The following is a 20,000-nucleotide window of genomic DNA, read 5'->3' as shown; positions in this document are numbered from 1 at the left end:
GTTAGGAACATAAATTGTGACTAAGGTTTGGTGGAAGATTTTAATTCAAAACTTATGAAAACAAGACATTTGTACTACGGAGCCAGAGCTGGTTTCAGCTGGGTTGGTATCAAATGGGTTAAAAATATCATGGTGATGTTACTATATTTATTTTGAGATGCTCTGTGTTTCTTTCAATTGCTTTAAATATAAGAAAGAATTTAGTAAAATAATTTAGCTATCATTAAGCTAGTGTTAGGAACATAAATTGTGACCATGGTTTGGTGGAAGATTTTAATTCAAAACTTATGAAAACAAGACATTTGTTCTAAAGAGCCAGAGGCAGTTTCAGCTGGGTTGGTAACGAAAGGGTTAAAGAGAAATTGGAAAGAAAGAAACAATTTAGATGAAAGCATTGCTGTGTGGTAAGAAGCTTGCTTCCCAACCACATGGTTCTGGTTTCAGTTCCACTACGTGACACTTAGGGCAAGTGTCTTCTATTATAGCCTCAGTTCAACCAAAGCCTCGTAGGTGGATTTGGTCGATGGAAACTAAAAGAAGCCTGTTGTATATATTTTTTTACTTTTGCTTTTATTTTGTTCAGTCATTTGACTGCGGCCATGCTGGAGCACTGCCTTATACATGTGTGTGTGTGTGTGTGAGTGTGTTTGTTTCCCATCACTGCTTAACAACTGGTGTCGGTGTGTTTATGTCCCTTTAACTTAGCAATTCGGCAAAAGAGCCTTATAGCACAAGTACCAAACTTTAAAAAAAAAATTAGAACTAGGATAAATCATTCAACAAAAAACAAGGATTAGAATTAATACAGTGAGTTACTAATAAGAATTTTTTACTTCTCTAGGTACAAGGCCTGAAATTTTGGGAGAGGGGGCCAGTCGATTAGATCGACCCCAGTATGCAACTGGAACTTAATTTATCGACCCCGAAATGATGAAAGGCAAAGTTGACCTCGGCAGAGTTTGAACTCAGAATGTACAGATGCTGCTAAGCATTTTGCCCACCATGCTAACGATCCTGCCAGCTTGTCACGTTCTTAATAATAATAATAATAATAATAATAATAATAATAATAATAATAGTGGTGGTGGTTGTGGTGGTGATGGAGGGGGGAGGAGGGGGAGAGGAGGAGGAGAAGAAGAAGAAGATATGGTGACATGTGCTGTTCTCTCACTCAATAATAATAATAAGAGTTTCTTTTATAGGCATAAGGCCTGAAATTTTGGGGAAAGATCTAATCCAGGCCTGGCCAACTCAAATTAAATTGTGAGCCACTTCAATCACAGAAAGTTTTTTGAGGTGTGATGTACAAAAACACTGAATGTTTTTGTATATTACACCATTTACCAAACAGTTGAACTTGGATTTTTAGAAAAATGGTAAGAAATGCTAACACCTACTACAGACAACCAATAATTGCAGAAAACTACAAAGAGGTGCTAATAGACAATGAAATCAATACCAGCAAGTCTGATTTAAAAAAAAATATATAGATGTATAAGATATATATAAAATGAAATGAAAAATAAGACAGAAGTAATTTCATAGTAAAAGATTTGCTTTATCGATCGGATAATTTCCTTCATCATTCTCAGTGTTCTTGCTGTTATCATTATTTTTTTTAACATAAGTATTATCATTATTATTGTTGTTGTTGAACATTCAAAGCCTGCCTTTTATTCTATCAGGGTTGATAAAATAAGTATCAGTTGAGCACATGGGGCTGAATTACACCCTCCCCTAAAAATTCTGGCCTTGTGCCAAAATTTGAAACCATTATTGTTGTTGTTGTTATTATTATTGTTGTTGTTGTTGTTGTTATTATTATTATTGTTGTTGTTGTTATTATTATTATTATCATTATTATGATTATTATTGTTGTTGTTGTTATTATTGTTATTATTATTAGTATTGTTGTTATTATTATTATCATTATTATTATTATTATTATTATTATTATTGTTGTTGTTGTTGTTGTTGTTATTATTATTAAGGTGGCGAGCTGGCAGACCCATTAGCACATTGGATGAAATGTTTAGCATTTGAACTTAGTGGGATAAGTTGATATAATACATACATCTCCTTGTTTTTTCTGTGTACCTTTCTGTAGAAGAGCATAGGCTCGAAACATAAAAGACTATACTAATACATCTGTTTGTTTGTACACCACCTGCCTTCGTCTTTTGTTTATTTTTGCAAACTTTCCCTTTATATATATATATATATATATATGTAATATATATATGCATACATTATCATCATCATCATCATTATAAATAAATATATATATGTATATATATATATGTAATATATATATGCATACATTATCATCATCATCATCATCATTATAAATAAATATATATATAGACACACACACACACACACATACATAAAGAGAACACAAATGGAGTTTAAACAGTGTTGGCTGGATTTGGCACAATCAATGTATTATCTCACCTGTTTGATACCTGTTTAAAATTTTACCTGAAGATGGTAGACTTTATGTTATGATGTAATCTATGAATGCATCAATAAAATGCTATCGAAACAGCTGTTGTAAATTTTAAACCCCATTTGTATTCTCCTTTTTTTATACCCATGCTGCACCTCAAACCAACCCTGAGTTAGATCTACAATTTAAATTGGATTTGGTACTCACATATCTACAAAGTTCTACCAACACTTGATATCGTTATTGTTGCTTTATCTCACTGCGAACCCTATGCTATTGTTCCTAGCCATTTCTGGCATCCTAAGTGTTGATGTGCCTAGATTCTATTGAATCTTATAACTAATCAATACATATATGTATATCGAAGGTGGCGAGCTGGCAGAAACGGGAGCATGCCGGGCGAAATGCGTAGCCGTATTTCGTCTGCCGTTATGTTCTGGGTTCAAATTCCGCCGAGGTCGACTTTGCCTTTCATCCTTTCGGGGTCGATAAATTAAGTACCAGTTACGCACTGGGGTTGATGTAATCGACTTAATCCGTTTGTCTGTCCTTGTTTGTCCCCTCTGTGTTTAGCCCCTTGTGGGTAGTAAAGAAATAAATATATATATGTATATATGTGTGTGTGTGTGTGTGTGTGTGTGTAAGCGTGTGGCTTAGTGGTTAGGGTGTTGCACTCATGACCATGAGATTGTGGTTTCAGTTCCTGGATTGGGCACTGAATTGTGTTCTTGAGCAAAATACTTTCTTCCATGTTGCTCCAGTTTGCTCAGCTGGCAAAAGTGGCAAATCTTGTGACAGACTGGCATTTCATCCAGTATGGAATGTGTACACCACAGAATCCGGGAAACTAGATTTTGAGCCTATGGCAGCAGACAGTTCTTTGATCCTTTCTTTGAGACACACACACACACGCATGCGCGCATACACACACACATGAAATACAAATACAATGGTAAACATCTGGCTTAAGAATACCAAACCAAACTTACCTGATCTTTTTGCCTCTTCAGTATGTCAATATCATGTTCCTTAAACTGGGGTTCTTGTGAGGGATCAGCAGCAGTTTGGGGGTCTGCAGATTTCTGTAAGGAAAGAAATACAGAAACAAAATATCAAAGTTACTGATGTGTAGAAACTGAAGTTTAAGAACAAAGTATGCAGAGAACTTGAAACCACTTGACAACTGGTGTTGGTGTGTTTACATCCCTATAACTTAGTGGTTCAACAAAAGAGACCAAGAGAGTGGGAACAAGGTTTTTTTTAAAAAAAAACAAGTACTATAGAACCAGAGGGTTGGTGTCAAAAGGGTTAATTCAGTTCACTTTAAAACAGTAAGTTTGTCACATAGAACCAAGGGTAATGTCAAGCTGATGCCCCAGCATGGTCGCAGTTAAATGACTGAAACAAGTAAGAGATAAAAAATAAAAGGTAAAAGATTGATGTAAAAAAACATCAAAAAAGAAATCTGGTAATTAAGAGCACAGTTATGATCAGGTTGTTAACCTTGAACATGTCGTTACCTTGCAGTAAATTCAGGTGGGACTATCTTGTATGTATTTACATAATTGGACAACCACCCTGCAGAGTGAACCGAGAGGTTTTTATGTGACACCAGCACAGGCAAGGACAGTTTTGTCATGGTTTTTACAGTTGGATGCACTTCCAAACTCCAACCACTTTACAAAGTGAACTTTCCATGTTGTAAAGAAACATCACTGAAATAGTACCATATATTTCACATCTTTGCTTTTTTTTTAATGCTTTGTGACTAAATATGATGTGCTAGAAGAGAAAAACTGTTATAGTTGTAATCAACACCTTAGAATTACTCTAAGAATTACTCGTTAAGTAAATTACTTGCTTCTACCCCCACTGCATGAATATTCTGACCATCGTCCCTTAATTCGCTGGCAGTCCTGGCCATTTTTATTCTGCCACACGATGACCGAGACGCAAAGCTAAGAACATTTTTCTCTTTCTTCTCCCTCTCTATTCCACTCCTAATACTCTAAAACCACCGTAACCCTTTTTATACCAGCCAAACTGAGACTGCCCTTGGTTCTGTGTGACAAACTTCCTGTTTTAAAGTGAACTGAATTAACCTCTTTGATACCAGCCTGCCTGAAACTGCCTCTGATTCTGTAGTACACCATGATATTTTTAACCCTTTTGATACCAACCCAGCTGAAACCGGCTCTGGCTCTGTAGAACAAATGTCTTGTTTTCATAAATTTTGAGTTAAAATCTTCCACCAAACCTTAGTCACAATTTATGTTCTTAACACTAGCTTAATGATAACTAGGTTATTTTACAAAATGCTTTGTTATATTTAAAATTAATTGAAAGAAACAGAGCATTTCAAGAGAAATATGGTAACAAAAGGGTTAAAATATATAATAGAGAAACAATTCTTAACCCTTTCAATACCAACCCAGCTGAAACCACCTCTGACTCTGTAGTACAAATGTCTTCTTTTAAAATCTTCCACCAAACCTTAGTCACAATTTATGTTCCTAACACTAGCTGAATGATAACTAAGTTATTTTACTAAATTCTTTGTTATATTTAAAATTAATTGAAAGAAACACAGAGCACCTCAACAGAAATATGGTAAGAAAAGGGTTAAAAACCTTCCATCAAAATTTCTTGTTACTTTATGTTCTGAATGTTCTATGTTACCTGATGTTCCAACTTAAGACAAAGTTATTTTATATTCTTCACGATTTTCGAAATTAATCGAAATAAAGGCAGCGTATTTCAGCAGAAATATGCTACCAACTTGCCTCAGGTTGTTCCTGGTTTAATGTTTCAAACTTCCTGTTTTAAAGTGATCTCAGTATAAACTTTAAATCAAAATTTCACGTTAATTTACTGTGTTAATTTATTATGTTAATTTATATTTCAAAAAGCAACTTAAATAACAACAAAGCTATTTTGCTAATTCTTATATTTTCAAAATTAATTGATTATGATACCTGTGCCGGTGGCATGTAAAAAGCACCAGCCGAACGTGGCAGATGCCAGCGCCGCCTGACTGGTGTCCATGTCGGTGACATGTAAAAAGCACCAACTGATCGTGGCCGTTTGCCAGCCTTCTCTGGCCCCTGTGCCGGTGGCACATAAAAAGCACCCACTACACTCATAGAGTGGTTGGCGTTAGGAAGGGCATCCAGCTGTAGAAACACTGTCAGATCAGACTGGAGCCTGGTGCAGCCTCCTGGCTTCCCAGACTCCAGTCGAACCGTCCAACGCATGCTAGCATGGAAAACGGACATTATACGATGATGATGATAATGATGATGACAGGCATTATTTTCAACAGTAATATGGTAACGAAAGGGTTAAGTCTTTTGATAGTAACCTATTTGATATTTGCCCCTGGTATTATGTCACAAACTTTCTGTCTTAAAATGAACTGAATTAAAATCTTCCATCAAAATTTCAAGTTTAATTCATGTTCCAAACACCTGTTTAATAATGACAAAGTTATTTTACTAAATTCTTCATTAATTTCCAAATTAATTCAAACAAAGTCAGTGTATTTCATTAGAAATATATGAGTGGCTGTGTGGTAAGTAGCTTGCTTCCCAACCACATGGTTGCGGGTTCAGTCCCACTGCATGGCATCTTGGGCAAGTGTCTTCTGCTATAGCCCCGGGCCGACCAATGCCTTGTGAGTGGATTTGGTAGACGGAAACTGAAAGAAGCCTGTCGTATATATATATATATATATATATATATATATATATATATATGTGTGTGTGTGTGTGTGTGTGTGTGTGTGTGTGTGTTTGTGTGTCTGTGTTTGTCCCCCTAGCATTGCTTGACAACTGATGCTGGTGTGTTTACGTCCCCGTCACTTAGCGGTTCGGCAAAAGAGACCGATAGAATAAGTGCTGGGCTTACAAAGAATAAGTCCCGGGGTCGATTTGCTTGACTAAAAGGCGGTGCTCCAGCATGGCCGCAGTCAAATGACTGAAACAAGTAAAAGAGAGAAAAAGAGTAAAGAGTATTTCATTAGAAATATATTAAGGGAGGGTTTAAAAACAAAAGAAGATCACATTTTTGCCAACCTTTGCAATAATAATGCTTGAAAACACTCATGAATAGAATGAACTATTGGAAATGAGTTAACCGATGAAGAATATTGGTCTCATGCAACCGTTTTCCCATATGGAGCTTCTAATGGTTATGAATGATGATTTAAAAGCAAGACAATAAGTGTAACCAACAACAAGAAAAAACACAAGAATAGCACACACACATACACACATGTACGTACACACACACACACACACACACACACTTGTACGTATGTATTCAGAAAGAAGATGGCAAAACAGGCATGTCAAAAGATAAAAATGTAAAAACCAGAGGGAATTAGACAAACCTCTTGTGGGAAATATTTGGTGAAGACAAATTCGAAATTTTCAACAAGGCTTCTGAAAAATGAAGAGAATGCATTTAGAAGAAGTAATGGGAGATTTTTGAAAATTTTTGGAAATTTTCGCAGCTGAACGTAAAATACGTAACACCTCGTCACAACCATCATCATCAGCATCAGCATCACCACTACCATCACCATCACTATCAACACCACCACAACCACCACCATCACCACCATCATCATAATCATCATCATCTCTACCACCACCACCACAATTATAATCATTTTTCTTTGAGCTTTCAACTTCCAATCAATTTATTTGTACTGTTTTTTTTTAAAAAACATGTCCTCTTTTTGTAACATACAAATAAATTAGTAATTATATCCATTTATTCCCCATTTTCTTCTTGTTTTCCCTCAATATATATAATATATACGATGGACTTGGCAAACTTTCGTCTCTAGTAGACCTTTCCGTCGATTTCCGTAAAAAAATTTTTTTTTTTACATATGGGCTTGCGGGAACTTTTGAAGTAATGAGTGCGAAAGAGACTAAGAGAAAGCGATTGTATGACGAGGGAAGTTCTTTTGAAGTTACCGTGCATGTGAAGCATTGATGTACATGTGTGTGTGTGTGTGTGTGTTTGATGGGGTGTGGGAGACAGACAGTATGTTGTGTAAGTGAAGTGCTTCTGTTAGTGTGTGTGAAGAGACAGAGTAATGTGTGAAAGAAAGAGATAACTGAAATTTTTTACTCGGTGTATGTGTATATTACTTCAAAAGTTCCCGCAAGCCTATATGTAAAAAAAAAATTTTTTTATGGAAATCGACGGAAAGGTCTACTAGAGACGAAAGATCGCCGATGGACTTCTTTTCAGTTTCCGTCTACCAAATCCATTCACAAGGCTTTTGTCAGCCCAAGGCTATAGTAGAAGACACTTGTTGAAGGTGCCACACATTAGGACTGAACCCAGAACCATGAGGTTGGGAAGCAAGCTTCTTACCACACAGCATGAGATGGTGTTTTGCGATCAGATGTCCTTTCTGACATCAATGCTTTTATTTGCCTTCTGCAACCCTCAGGAATACAGTGTACCTATTCTAGAAATGGTAGACATACAAGTGGTTGGTTGAATGATAGACAGATAAGTACACAGATAGCTAGATGGATGGATGGATGGATAGATACTTTGATAGATAGATAGACAGACAGAAAGATAGATAGATAGATAGAAAGATAGATAGATAGATAGATAGGTAGGTAGGTAGGTAGATATATAGATAGATGATAGATAGATAGATAGATAGATAGATAGATAGATAGATAGATAGATGGACGGACGGACAGACGGATGGATGGGTGGATGGATGGATGGATGGATGAATGGATGGATAGGTAGGTAGACAGATAGATAGATAGCTTGATAGATAGACAGATAACTAGATATAGATGGACAGATAGACAAACAGACAGATGGATAGATAAGATGGATGGATGGATAGATAAAAGGATAGACAGATAAGGATATTGATTTATTGTGCAAGCAAGCATGCATTCATACAAACATACATAGACAGATAGACACACACAATATTTATGTTCACACTCGTAGACATACATACAGACATACACACACACATGCATGCATGCATGTGTATACACACACACACACACACATATATATATATACACACACACACATACATGCAACTATTTTTGTAGCCATAGCTTTGTTTTTTTGTTTTTTATTTCTAATGCAGGCTTTCAACATCCCAAACCACAACACCAAAGTAAGAAGAGAAGTTAACTGAGTAATTCAAATCAAACTCCCAGAAGAAGACATATCACAAAATTCAGAGCTAAAACCATTGGCAACAGGATTTGCAATTTGATCAGTTACGTATAAAATTCCTTTGAAAACATTTTTGTTAATGACTGCTGTCAACAGCCGTTCCCTCCGGGTACAATCATTACATACAACAGCCATTATCAATGTGGTTGGTTAGCAGCTGTGCACTTAAATGGACGAACTCCCTGACAACAACATAAACAGCTGTACTATGTTATACATAATCAATTTGTTGGTGCAATTAGCTCGTGAGGTTTTCGAAGAGCAGCTACCTCATTCGACAACAGGATGATTTCTTTTTTTTTTTAGAGGTACTCAAAGTATCTACTGTTGTTGTTTGATGCTGTTCATCATCATCATCATCATCATCATCATCGTCGTTGTTGTCGTCGTCGTCATCATCATAATCATCATCATTATTTAATGTCTGCTTTCCATGCTGGCAAGGGTTGGACAGTTTGACTGAAACCAGGTAAGCTGCACCAGGTTCCAGTCTGATTTAGCATGGTTTCAACAGCTCAATGCTCTTCCTAATGCCAACCACTCCCAAGAGAGTAATGGGTACTTTTTACGTGTCACAGTTAAGCAGCATTGGTACCGACCACAAATATGACCTCATTTGGCTCGACAGGTCTTCACAGTATATCGCCAAAAGTCCCAATCACTTGACACTGCTTCTGTGAGGCCCAATGTTTGAACAGCCCTTTTTACATGCCACCAGCATGGGAGCCAGTTATGCGACACTGGCGTTGGCCATGACTACAATCACTTTTGGCTCGACAGTTCTACTTAAGTACAGTTATATCACCAAAGGTCTCAATCACTTCTCACTGCCTCTGTGAGGCCCAACATTTGAATGATGCTTTTTACATGCCACTGGCATGGGTGCCACTTACGCAACACTGAAATTGGTCATGACTACGATTTCACTTGGCTTGGTAGCATGTAAAAAGCACCATCCAAACGTGGCTGATGCCAGCGCCGCCTGACTGGTGTCCGTGTCGGTGACATGTAAAAAGCACCAACCGATCGTGGCTGTTTTCCAGCCTCCTCTAGCCCCTGTGCTGGTGGCACGTAAACAGCACTAACTAATCGTGGCAGATGCCAGCTTCCTCTGGCACCTGTGCCAGTGGCATGTAAAAAGCACCAACCAATCGTGGCCGTTTTCCAGCCTCCTCTGACCCCTGTGCCGGTGGCACGTAAACAGCACCAGCCGATCATGGTCGTTTGACAGCCTCCTCTGGCACCTGTGCCGGTGGCACGTAAACAGCACCAACTGATCGTGGCCGTTTGCCAGCCTCCTCTTGCTCCTGTGCCGGTTGCACGTAACAAGCACCCACTACACTCACGGAGTGGTTGGCGTTAGGAAGGGCATTCAGCTGTAGAAACACTGCCAAATCATACTGGAGCCCGGCGTAGCCTCCTGACTTCCCAGACCCCGGTCGAACCATCCAACACATGCTAGCATGGAAAATGGACATTAAACGATGATGATGATGATGATGGGTCTTCTCAAGCACAGCACATTGCCCAATATTCAAGGGTGCTTTTTACATGCCAGTTATGTGACACTGGCATCAGCCACGACTACAATCTCACTTGGCTTGACAGTTCTTCTCAAGCATAGTATATCACCCATGGTCTCGATCACTTGTCACTGCCGCCTCCATGGGGCCCAGCATTTGAACATCAATCATGGTTGTTAGTTCAATAGCTTCCAACATGTGATTGTCTAGTAGAATACTCAGAGGGAACATTAATAGTTTAATAATTAAGTGCAGGCAATGCTGTGTGGTAAGACGCTTGCTTCCCAACCACATGGTTCCAGGTTCAGTCCCACTGTGGGGCACCTTGGGCAAGTGTTTTCTACTATAGCCTCAGGCCGACAAAAACCTTCTGAGTAGATTCTGGACTCCTCTGCTCATTCAGGACTGACCTGTGGTTAAACAACAACAACAACAAAGAAGAGAGAACAACATAAACCACATACTTGTTCTGCATTTCTCTGGAATCTTGTCCACCGGGTGTCAAATGGCCTAAAATAGATGAGAAAAAAAAAAATTATTTAGTGGCGGGATTTTACTGAGAAACTGAAGAAACAGGCAAACACACACACACACATGTACAAACAACATACTGGTTCGTAATCACAGAATACCACTAGTGTCTTCAACCACAGCCTCAAATTAATCAATGCCTTGTATGAGGAATTTGGCTGTCAGAAACTGTGTAGAGGTCATGTAGAGGTCCACTGTATGTATGTGTGTGTGTGTGTGTGTGTGTGTGTGTACACTTGCACATATTTTTTAGAATCTAAAATTTTGCTCATGATTGTGCAGTGTTCAATGATGAGATGGCACTCATCTGACAAGAAGTAGCAATCAGCACACACACACATACATACACACATATATATATATATGAGCATTGTAGCTTGCTTGAAGCATTGTGATGAGGAGCTAAAAGAAAATAATGAAGATGGAGAGTTTCTTACAATATGGAATACCAAAAAGTTTGTGAATGGGAAAAAGTTTAAAAACCTGTATATAGGAGCAGATGTGTATGTACGGTAAGAAGTTTGCTTCCCAACCACATGGTTCTGGGTTCAGTCCCTGTACGTGGCACCTTGGGCAAGTGTCTTCTACTATAGCCTCGGGCCAACCAAAGCCTTGTGAGTGGATTTGGTAGACAGAAACTGAAAGAAGCCCATCATATATATGTATGTATATATATATATATATATATATATATATATATATATATATATATATATATGTATATATATGTACGTGTATATATGTTTGTGTGTCTGTGTTTGTCCCCCCACCATCGCTTGACAGCTGCTGTTGGTGTGTTTACATGCCCGTAACTTAGTTACTGATATAATAAATACTAGGCTTACAAAAGAAAAAGACCTGGGGGAGGGGCAGTCCATTTGTTCGGCTAAGGTGGTGCTCCAGCATGGCCACAATCAAATGACTGAAACTAGTAAAAATAACCAAAAAAATGTATCTAATAAGGTGACCTGCCGCCTTTTTTTATTCCAGATTGAAGGCGATCACTGTAACAACACTTTGAACTCACCCTACTAAACACTGTTTGTCACAGCTGATGAGTTTGCAGAATGCAGTTTGGATGTGAACGCAATTTGGAAGCCTGCTATGCAATAAAGCTTTTTGTGTTAAACTGGACAATAACACTGCAGAAACTTATGAAGTGCTCCAGACTGGCCATGGATTGACTTGTATGAACTGAGCATTGGTTTTTTTTGCTGGGACATGAGGCAAGGCAAAGTAAATCGACCAGGAAGCTCATAATGACTCCCTTCTTTGAGAGCAAAGGCATCATCTACATCCACTGGGTTTCCTCTGACCAGATGGTCAACAAAGAATATTTTGTGGACATTTTGAGGGTATTCAGAGAAACCTTTCCTCACAAAAGGCCAGAGCACTAGCACCAGGGCCCCATGCACCAGTCCACAATTCCATCTTGGTAACCAACTACTTGACAGAGATGGGCACCAAAACTGACCCTCACCCTTCCAACACTCTGGACCTTGTTCCTTGTGACTTTTGGTTGTTCCCCAAGCTGAAGGAGGCTGTGACAAGGGTCCTAGAGACCTTCACTTTGGATTACTTTCATAGAGCCTTCACAAAGTGGATGGAATGCTACAAAAATAATTTTAAAAAAAACACTTAAGTGTGAGGATCCTGTTGTGAAGGAGACCAGAGTTGTTTTACTTCTTTGAAATTAATAACAAAGGTTTCTCCTTAATAAAAGTCTCAAAAATTCTGGAATGCAACTCACACGCACCTAAAATCCATTAACAGAAGCATGATACATGTTACCAAGTCATTTATTTGTGGGTAACAGTTGGCTCTCTAAATAAATAAGCAGACGGGAGATAAATATTGACCTGGGTTGAGATACTGGACTTCCAAGTGCATGTAGCTTCATATGAAAGAGGAATTGATTGAACACAGAATTGCCAATAGATCAATGACAAATCTGTAGTGTTTTATAATAATGATTTCTGATTTAAGTACAAGACCAATGATTTTGAGAGGAGGGGGTTTAGTTGAAACCACTGATCCCAGTACTGGACTGATACTTTATTTCTCTGACCTTGGTGGGGATGAAAAGTTAAATTGACTATTGTGGGATTTGAACTCAGAATGTAAATAGCTATAACTAAATATTCTAGAAGAGGAGCTTACATGAAACCACTGGATCCAGTTCAAGGTCTGATCAGGCCAGCTCAAGTGTGGGGGCATGTGCTGTTGCATTCACTATTTGTTGGTATATCCCCAGGTCCTCCTGGGTGACCAGTTGAGCGGAAAATCAGTCGTCCCCATCTCCGCAAAATGCCCCTTCATCTGTCACGACTATGTGGCATGTGGTTAACCAACACAAGCAGTCAACAACCCAGTTCTAGACTGGTACTTCATCTTATCAGCCCAGGAGGGGTGAAGAGTAAAGTTGACTCCAGTGGGAGCTGAACTGAGAATGTAAAGAGCAGCAGCTAAATAATACTGCAAGGTATCTTTGATTGATGTGCTAAGGATTCTGACAATCCACGGGCCTAATGCTTCTGTTATACATGTATCTGCTCAATAAATAAACTTTCTATGGCCAATGGTCATTAGACAGCAGTAACATCTCTGGGTGCAGTCAGCTGATGGGGAGCATGCCAAAGCTTTGAACTCACTATCAACCTTTTCCTTGTAAGAATAAACATGTATTTGTGTGTGTGTGTGTGTGTGTGATTAAGTGCGTATTTCCTCTCATATAGACATTTGCTATGGTTGTAAACAGAAGCTTCAATATTCATATGAAAGGCGGGGGGGGGGGGGCTGCTTGCAATCCTCCACAAAAACATGTCTGGGCTGTTCGTTGTTTGGTAGGCTGGGCAATTACTGTCTTAATTAGTAACAAGTGAGGGTTGGCATCAGAAAGGGCATCTGGCACTGGAAATTCTACCTAAACAAAGTCTAGCCTGGAAAAGTAGACACTAAGATTATGATGATGGTGATGATGATCGGTATATATTTCTATAAAAATAATAAACATATATGAGTGTATATAAATGTAAATATATATATGTGTATATACATTTATATATACACACATGTATATAAATACACATGTTTATATATATATATATATATGTGTGTGTGCATAAATAGATATGTATGTATGTATATATATATAAATATATATATATATATACGTAAATAGATATGTATATATGTGCATATATATATAAATGTATATGTATATATATAAACATATGTGTGTGTGTGTGTGTGTGTGTGTATATATATATACATATATATATATATACATGTATATATACATATAGACACACATACCTACTTTTCTTTATTAAGGTCCAGACATAGGCTATACTTATTTATTTATTTTCATTTTTTATTTTTTATTTATATATTCATTGAGAACTTAAAAATTCCAACAACCTTATTGCTTTTTTTGTATCTCAATAAAGTGTCTCGGTCTTCTTTGATGTCGAAACATCAATAAACTTTGTTCTCAAAGTGTTAATCAACCAGTATTACAGCATTAATAGCAGCGATAGTATTGTGTACATAACGAACACACTTAACCATCAATGGCCAAGTCGACCTAACATTATGTATCTCCAACAGATGGTAGAGTTTCGTTATTGTCTGAAATGACAAGGTGGCAAGTTGGCCGAATTGTTCGAGAGGTGGAAAAAAAAAAACACTTTGAAGTGTTTTAGTCCAGTCTTCTATACATTCTGAGTTCAAATCTTGCAGAAGTTAGCTTCGTCTTTTATCATTTTGGGGTCAATAAAATAAAGTACTGGTCAAGGATTGGTGAAAGGGCAGAGGATTATTAGTATCTATTAACTCACACCTGTGTCCAGAAAATTTGTTGCAAGAAATTTCGCTGTATAAGAAAATTTGTCATAAGGCAAATTCACTGGAAGCATATTATATCATCAATTTTTGAAATAGGAAGAAAAAAATTATAAAAAGAATTATAAAAGCATTAAATAATGAAGTCTTTATTCAACATCAAATATAAAAAAAATGTGATGAGATTATTTAAAGCAAAATTTTGTATGGCAAATTTTCCTACAACAAAAATGTTTACAGTGAAATTTCCTGAAAAGCACAGGCATAGCCCAATGGGTGCAGGAGTGGCTGTGTGGTAATTAGGCTGGCAGAAACGTTAGCATGGTGGGCGAAATGCTTAGTGGTATTTCAGGCGGCGAGCTGGCAGAAACATTAGCACGCCAAACGAAATGCTTAGCGGTATTTCGTCTGCGTTACGTTGTGTATTCAAATTCCGCCCAGGTCGACTTTGCCTTTCATCCTTTCGGGGTCGATAAATTAAGCACCAGTTATGCACTGGGGTCGATATAATCGACTTAATCCCTTTGTCTGTCCTTGTTTGTCCCCTCTGTGTTTAGCCCCTTGTGGGTAGTAATGAAATAGGTATTTCGTCTGCCGTTACGTGTTGAGTTCAAATTCCGCCCAGGTCGACTTAGCCTTTCGTCCTTTCGGGGTCAATAAATTAAGTACCAGTTACACACTGGGGTTGATATAATCAACTTAATCCCTTTGTCTGTCCTTGTTTGTCCCCTCTGTGTTTAGCCCCTTGTGGGTAGTAAAGAAATAGGTATTTCGTCTGCCGTTACATGCCGAGTTCAAATTCCGCCCAGGTCAACTTTGCCTTTTGTGGTCAATAAATTAAGTACTAGTTACGCACTGGGGTTGATATAATCAACTTAATCCCTTTGTATGTCCTTGTTTGTCCACTCTATGTTTGGCCCCTTGTGGGAAATAAAGAAATAAGAGGTTTGCTTCCCAGCCTCATGGTTCCAGGTTCAGCCCCGCTGCATAGCACCTTAGGCAAGTGTTTTCTACTACTATAGCCTCAGGCCAACCAAAGACTTGTGAGTGGATTGGATTTAGCAGATGGAAACTGAAAGAAGCTCATTGTGTGTGTGTGCGTGTATGTGTACGTGTCTGTGTGTCATTGTGTCTATGTTTGTCCCCCTCCACTGATTGACAACCAGTGTTGGTGTGTTTACATCCCCATGACATTGTGATCAAACCCTTTCACTTGGGAAATGCAAAGTGAACTGGCATAAGGCAAGTACACATAAGGTGGACAGAAAAAGCTCTTTCAGGATACACTCAAAGCCCCACTGAAGAGCTTTGAGATCAACCCCAGCACTTGGGGGAACGCAAGCACAAGACTGATCTGCCTGGTGAAACTGCTCCAATGGAGATGCTTCCTTCCTTCTTGAGCCATGCCTGGCTCATAAGGGCCGGTTTCCTTGGTGTATAAATTCCTCACCTGGACAGGATGCCGGTCTGTCACAGGTGGGCTGCAAGATGCAGGAGGAAAGAGTGAGAGAAAGTTGTGGCGAAAGAGTCAGCAGAAGTTCGCCATTACCTTCTGCCGGAACCGCATGGAACTTAGGTGTTTCACTCATAAACACACACATTGCCCGATCTGAGATTTGAACCCGCGATCCTTCGACCATGAGTCCGCTGCTTTAACCACTAGGCCATGTGCCTCCAATGGAGATGCCACCTCCTACGAACAGAACAGGATTGCAGGGACACAACGAAAATGCAAACATTACAAGTCCAGAGCTAACTCTTTGCTTTCAGCCCCAGCTGACCACCAGCAAAACCTGTTGAGCCCACATCAGACTGATCGGCCACAGCCAAAAACATTGCAACCCATCTTCTTCTCTCGTGTGATGTCCTTGCTTACTGTCAACAACAATGGACGAACTCGTAGTAAAACACATCCACACATTAGTTGCTCCAGCATGGCTGCAGTCCAATGACTGAAACCAGTGTGGGTTGAGCCCTTTGTTTGTGTCTGCTGATTGGTTTATTTTTTTGTTTAATTCTTTTTTGTTGGTTGTTTGATATCTTTATGTCTCCTGATTGGCTGCCTTTTTTATTTTTTTTATTTCTTTTTGTGTCCCCGTATTTATTGTTTTTGTTTGAAATTGTTCATTAGGGTCATGGTTAAGAGTCTGTATTTTGTTTTATCGTTTTATTTTTAATGACTTTTTTGTCTTTTTAGGAGGGTTTTCGCTTTTGGTCTCTTGTGTATTTGCTGAAATAATCTCTTAAATTCGTCAGTGTTAATTGTTTGTGGAGAATGTGTGTGTGTGTGTGTGTGGTGTGTGTGTGTGTGTGTGGTGTGTGTGTGTGTGTGTGTGTGTGTGTGCGTGTGTTGTCAGATAGGAGATATTTGTTCATAGAAAAATGTGGAGAGTGTTTCATTGGAGCTGGTATAAGGATTCATGGTTGAGTAATTCTTCATGGGTATCTTTGTTTATGCTTCTATGATTGTGTGTGTGTGTGTTGTGTGTATGTGTGTGTGTGTTTGAATTTCGTTTTGGTCAAGAAAATAGTTTCAAAATTTGTGTATGCCTTTTGTATTCTATAGGATCTGGTATTTATGAATTGGCCCCATCTGTGTCTTTCTAAGTGTGTGTGTATGTTTTTGATCAAGGTTTTTATTTTATTTGGGTCCTTTGTGTATGTGTTTGTGTGTATATAAGTGCATGTGGTGTACTGTAAGTTTAATTTGGTTGGTAGTAGTTCAATTCTGGTGGATGCCAATGACCCCCCCCCCCCCCGCTTATACTTGCATGCGTGAAATTGGCAATTGTCTTTCATGTTTTGAGTTCGGCCTTTTTTTTTTGACGAAGGATATATTTTGGTAACTGTTACTTAATATGATCTCATTTATCTTGTTTAGTGATTGTGACGCAATGGGCGCATGTTCGCAAATCATTTATATAAATGTGGCCCCTTTAAAAAAGTAGCACCTATTTCAAAGGTAAAAATAAGATAAAAAATTTTGAAAATGAATTTGAGAAAGTATAAAGAAATAGATGCATACAAATAATATATTTAATCTTCCTTTCTATTACTAAGAAAAGAAACTCTTAAAATACCTTATCATTTATGCATAAATTGCACAATCTATTATCCTCCATTTTTATGTTTGCATTGTAGTTACATGGTTTTCTTTTAACTTCCAAATATATTTAGACAGGGGTGTTGTATTTCTCCTATTTGTAGTCCAGAATGTTTGTGTGTTGTGTACTTTTATCTTTGAAGGTCTCACTGGTAGCACCAATGTAGATTAATTGGGATACTGTTAATATACTATATCTGTTTTTCGGCAGTTTCTACAAAATAGCTATGTACACATGGCTGTGCAGTTGAAGGGGTTTGCAGCTGAGGGCTTCATGGTGCATTGTTATCTAACGAATGTATAGTGTGTTTTTGTGTTCCACATGAAAAAAATTATACACTGCATGTAGGTGTCATATATAAGGCTTGATACATATATCAAAAATATCCTGTTGTATCTGGGGAGAGTCATTTTTGTTTTGTGCCTTATAATTTAACACACCCACCGGTAAAATTTCCACTTTTTTCTTATTTTTATTTTCCTAAAATTTTCGTTGCATCTTGCAACCTTTTCAATAGTCTTGACTGTCCGTTATTTACACTGCATTCCCTTTTGTTTGTTTGTGCACATGTGTGTGGGTCAGTGTGTGTGTGTGTGTGTGTGCCTATACATGCATGCATGTATGTATGTATGTATGTGTTTGCATGTGTATGTATGTATATATGTGTGTGTATGCATATGTATATATGTATGTATGTGTGTGTTTGCATGTGTATGTATGTATATATGTGTGTGTATGCATATGTATATATGTATGTATGTGTGTGTTTGCATGTGTATGTATGTATATATGTGTGTGTATGCATATGTATATATGTATGTATGTGTGTGTTTGCATGTGTATGTATGTATATATGTGTGTGTATGCATATGTATGTATGTATGTATGTGTGTGTTTGCATGTGTATGTATCTATATATATGTGTGTGCATGCATATGTATGTATGTATGTATGTGTGTGTTTGCATGTGTATGTATCTATATATATGTGTGTGTATGCATATGTATGTATGTATGTATGTGTGTGTTTGCATGTGTATGTATGTATATACGTGTGTGTATGCATATGTATGTATGTATGTATGTGTGTGTTTGCATGTGTATGTATGTATATACGTGTGTGTATGCATATGTATGTATGTATGTATGTGTGTGTTTGCATGTGTATGTATGTATATATATGTGTGTGTATGCATATGTATGTATGTATGTGTGTGTGTTGCATGTGTATGTATGTATATATGTGTGTGTTGCATGTGTATGTATGTATATACGTGTGTGTATGCATATGTATGTATGTATGTGTGTGTGTGTTTGCATGTGTATGTATGTATATAGGTGTGTGTATGCATATGTATGTATGTATGTGTGTGTGTGTTTGCATGTGTATGTATGTATATATGTGTGTGTATGCATATGTATATATGTATGTATGTGTGTACATCTGTATGTACGTATCCTGCATATTTATGTGCTTGCATGTCTGTGTTTGTGTATTTTCTATGTGTGTGTGTGTGTGTGAGCATGTGTTTGTATATGTATGCACCTCTGTCTTCTTGTGTGTGCATGTCTGTCTGTGTGTGTGTGTTATGCAACTATGTACTATGTTTGTATGTATGGATGTGCATCTTTATATGTGTGAATCTGTGTTTCCATATGTGTCTGTTCTTGTAACCTATGTACCTATCTGTCTGTATGTTGATCTGTTTATTTTCATATCTATATGCTTACACACGGAAAAAAATATCAAAAATATCAAAAAATTGCAGCACTTGCGACAGAGGTTACAGTAATGGAATTACATTCATTGTTTAATGCTTTTGTTCAATTTGAACAAGAACACATAAAGAGACAGAAGGCCTGACAGAGCTGCATGAAGCCAGGAAACACAGCCATCCATACATAGAGGCATGTCCTTTTTTTGGCCATGTCTCTGCTCCTTCTCCCAGTTGAGAGGTCTTTGTCTCACAGGTACTGACGCCACATAACATGTACTGATGCCAGTGCCATATAAATGCACCTGTGCAGGTGGCACATAAAAAAGCATCCAGCAGGCTCTTGTAATGTGGTTGGTTTTAAGAAGGGCATCCAGTTGTCGAAAAAATGCCACAACAGACAATCGGAGCAAGCTACTTATATATATATATATATATATCGCACATGATTACATGATTAACCAGACTATCAGATGTTGTTACACATCGCCGGTTACAATGCGCTTTTGCATTGCTTTAGCCTTCAAATGACATCATCCCACTGGCTTGGTGAGCAGGCCAACATTCCCCTCTGATTGAAGGGGGACGGGAGCAAT

General features: G+C 38.0%; 1 protein-coding gene across 2 annotated transcripts in view; it reads right to left on the bottom strand.

The window, feature by feature from the left end:
* The window catches only part of LOC115224415 (cytoplasmic dynein 2 light intermediate chain 1), a 57,622-nt gene that overhangs the window by 1,337 nt on the left and 36,285 nt on the right, over positions 1 to 20,000 (bottom strand). For both annotated transcript variants that reach the window (XM_029795313.2, XM_036513198.1), the window contains 3 exons: positions 10,677 to 10,722; positions 6,840 to 6,891; positions 3,439 to 3,531 (listed from right to left, as the gene is read on the bottom strand). In XM_029795313.2, coding sequence (XP_029651173.1) covers positions 3,439 to 3,531; positions 6,840 to 6,891; positions 10,677 to 10,722 — 191 coding nt within the window. The remainder of the gene's footprint in view (positions 1 to 3,438; positions 3,532 to 6,839; positions 6,892 to 10,676; positions 10,723 to 20,000) is intronic.

This window comes from Octopus sinensis, linkage group LG25 (genome assembly GCF_006345805.1).
Source record: "Octopus sinensis linkage group LG25, ASM634580v1, whole genome shotgun sequence".
NCBI lineage: Eukaryota > Metazoa > Mollusca > Cephalopoda > Octopoda > Octopodidae > Octopus > Octopus sinensis.
The sequence above is the reverse complement of the archived record's forward strand: the minus strand, read 5'-3'. Positions and strand labels throughout refer to the sequence as shown.